General features: G+C 48.5%; 1 protein-coding gene across 1 annotated transcript; it reads right to left on the reverse strand.

Annotated features, from left to right (window-relative positions):
• Nucleotides 1-674: 674 nt before the first annotated feature.
• LOC132253690 (uncharacterized) lies at nt 675-3,522 on the reverse strand. The gene is made up of 4 exons (XM_059736609.1): nt 3,497-3,522; nt 2,678-3,262; nt 1,427-2,559; nt 675-1,326 (listed from the first exon to the last, which is right to left on the reverse strand). The coding sequence occupies exons 2-4, from the start codon at nt 3,234-3,236 to the stop codon at nt 793-795; spliced, it is 2,226 nt and encodes a 741-aa protein (XP_059592592.1). The 5' UTR covers nt 3,237-3,262; nt 3,497-3,522; the 3' UTR covers nt 675-792.

Genomic DNA, 3,522 nt, shown 5'->3' on the forward strand with positions numbered 1-3,522 from the left:
AACGGTCCACAATTTGACAGCATTGCATTCAGGAATTTCTGTTCGGAATTGAATATCCGGAATTCATACTCCACGCCACGTTATCCTCAAAGCAATGGTCAGGCGGAAGCCACAAACAAAACTCTAGTCAATGCCTTGAAGAAAAGGCTGGAGCGAGCCAAAGGGAGGTGGGTGGAGGAACTACCCGGCGTCCTGTGGGCCTATCGGACCACACCCGGACGACCAACAGGAAATACTCCTTTTGCCCTCACATATGGAATGGATGCAGTCATTCCCACTGAAATAGGTCTTCCTACTATCCGGACTGATGCAGCAAAGCAAAAAGATGCCGACACGGAACTAGGAAGAAATTTGGACTGGGCAGACGAAGTCAGAGAAAGCGCATCCATCCGGATGGCAGATTATCAACAAAGAGCATCAGCGCATTACAATCGAAAAGTCAGGCCCAGAAACTTCAAAAATGGTACGCTAGTACTTAGAAAAGTTTTTGAAAATACTGCTGAAGTAGGCGCAGGAAAATTCCAAGCCAATTGGGAAGGACCCTACATAGTGTCTAAGGCAAATGAAAATGGAGCCTATCATTTACAAAAGCTAGATGGCACTCCGTTACTCAGACCATGGAATGTGTTTAATTTAAAGCAGTATTATCAGTAGAAAGTGTACACAAGTGCAAATGAGAAAGAAGTAAGTTTTATTGATATGAGTAAATGTAAATTACAAAGAGACATCCGGACCACAAAAATATACAGAAGGAAAAATTACAGCAGAAAAATTGCAAGAAGAGATAAACTATCAGGGAGCAGGTTTCTCATGGAGCTTCTTTTCTTCACTTGGAGGAATTGAAGGGGTATCTCGCTTTATACCGTTCTTCTTCATGCAGCAGCGATACCCAAAGATAAATGTATCATCCACTTGTCTCTGGTAATCCGCTGCAAGTTCCTCCCTTTCCACAGCAAACTCCCGTTCAAGTTCCTCTTTTTGCACATCCAGACGCAGCTGCAAGTCTTCCTTCTGCTTCTTTTCATTCAAAACTTCTGTCCGGAGTCGACTCAATTCATCCCTTAGCCGGGCTGCCTCACCCTCCGCCTCATGAAGGCGGCCCGCAGTTGATTCTTCTTGACCCTTTGCCTCAGCCAACTCCACCCGGAGGGCTTCATTTTCCTCTCGCATGGTGGATAGACTGGCCTCAGCCTCCTCCATTCTCAGACGCAGTTGATTTTCAATCTCTTGGTGCCGAGAGGAGAAGGTCTTCATATAGTCTGCGGTCTGCAGCAGCTGAGTAAAAAGAGCGTGTTGTTGAGACATGCTGCGGAGGCCCCTCACCAGCTAACACACAAACAAGAAAAGCAAAAACATAAATCATACTACAACAAACACATCAGTGCAACAAAAAGTCAAAAAGCAAAAACACAAGACAGCGGCGTACCGTTTCTATCATATCAAACATCTTAGCAGAGGGCTTGATGGCTTTCCAGTCAGGAGTAATCTGCTTTAACTTAGCTTCCAACTCCGCGTAGCTGAAAGGGCTAGCGGGAGCGGCATCATCAGCAGATTCCTCCTCGGATGAGGAAGGAGAGGGTAGCTCGTGTCCCGGAATCGGAGCCCCCATATTTTCGTCCGGGCACATAGGTCCGGATGCATCCTCAGCCGGAATTATTGCCGGAACGGCTGAGGTCTCAGTAGCCATCTCCACCTCGCCTCCATCCGGATGAGCGTCATGAGCAGAAGCGCAGCTAATTTCAATCTCTTGCTGCCGCTCTTGAAGCCGCTCAAAGAGTCCGGACTGTAGATCGCGCATCAAACGCGGCTTCTTGAGGGGAGGCCCTTTCACCAGGACTATAGCCAGGCGATCCGGGTCGTCGGAAGGCTGACTTTGGCTTTCTGCCCCCGCTTCCTCCAACGGGGCCGTTTCAGCTGCATCCGGATTGAGGTTGCCCGGATGGTTGATAGATGCAGCTTCCTCAACCACGTTGGCTAGACGCGCAGCCGCGACTAAGGAGGGACCTGAGTGATTCAACCCCGACATGCGCCCGGGGCCGCTTGAGATAGAGTGCGGAGCAGCATTTACTGGCTCCTCTATCATTACTTCCCCCTCATAGGTAGTTTGTGGAGGAGGAAACTCCTTGGGAGGAGTGGGTTCCTTCGCATCCTTCCCATGCTTCTTCACCAGCTTCCCCCTTTTTCCTGACGTTTTCTTCGGAGGGGAGTCCGGACCCCGCTTCTGTCCGGGAGCCTTCCGGATAGTGCCTTCAGTCTTTTTCTGATCTCTATCCTCTAGGAGCTTTCGCCGCCTTTCAGCGTCAGCTTCTTTAGCTTCCTGATAGAGGGGGAGCTCTTTCACTGTATAATGCTCCCTAGGCACTATCTCATCCTTTGCCAATTTCCTAGGAAGGATGTTGATAACATATTCCTGGGGCTCCCGGACGACCTCTGTCAAATTCCGCGCCGAGAGCAATGTTTTGTAGGCCCTCTCCTTGGGATCTATTTCAAATAATTTGCAGACACAGGCAAAGGATGCCTTTTCCACCCAATCCACAAGGTGGCCCCTCAATTCCAAACCTGCATTGTCAGCAACAAAAGGTGAGAATTCCGCCCGGAAAGATCTGGAAAAATCAGCAAAGCAAAATCTGAAAAAAAAAAAAAAAAAAAAAAAAAAAAAATCGCAAAACAAGATTACCCGGAATTTTTAGGGTATAATTCGGAGAAAAAGGCCTCGACGGATGCTGCGATAGCCCCGCCCATCCACCCCAGACTGCCACCAGCCCCTTCGCCCCTCCCTTTGTCGAATCTGGCAGTTCTGTCACCATTTGAAGGGAGGGCAGGTGAGCGGACACACTGAAGATATCATTCTTTGCTTTCTTCAGGGAATAGACAAAGAACACTTCCAGTAGCGTCAGGTCGAGGCTGTACAGCATGTTGATGATGCTGCATCCCATCAGCACCCGGACAAGGTTGGGGTGAATAAAGATAGGGGGAATTTGAGAGAAGTGGAGGAATTCCTTGAACAACGCCGGCAGAGGGAACCGGAGCCCCGCGTTGAATTGTTCCTTTGTGAAGAGGATAGCGTTTTTTCCACCTTTCTCAGTAGGCATAGCCGCCTCCTCGTTCACCAGGTCTATCAACACGTCATGGGGGATCAGGAATCGCTCCCGGAACTCCTTCGCATTTAATTTGTCTATCGCCTTTTCGCTAGCCTCGCTGACCCGGACAGACGAAACAGTCTTTTTTGGAGCCATTTCTTACCACAAAGCCAAAGCAAAATCTACACGCAAAAACAATGCAAACGGTTCAGACCAAGCAATCAGAAAATACACAAACCCTAACTCAAAGCCGTCAGAAAAACCCCTCAAAAACCCCTCCAAACAACAACAAAGTACCAACATTCAACAACAATTGCAAACGACTCGTCCAAAACAATGCCCAAGCAAGCCAGAAAGCAAGTGTAAAGAACCAGCAAACGCAACCAAAGGAACGGCAGTAGCAAAGAGATACGTACCAAATACAGCACCGAAGAAGAAAAAC

This window comes from Vitis vinifera, chromosome 4 (assembly GCF_030704535.1).
Source record: "Vitis vinifera cultivar Pinot Noir 40024 chromosome 4, ASM3070453v1".
Lineage (NCBI taxonomy): Eukaryota > Viridiplantae > Streptophyta > Magnoliopsida > Vitales > Vitaceae > Vitis > Vitis vinifera.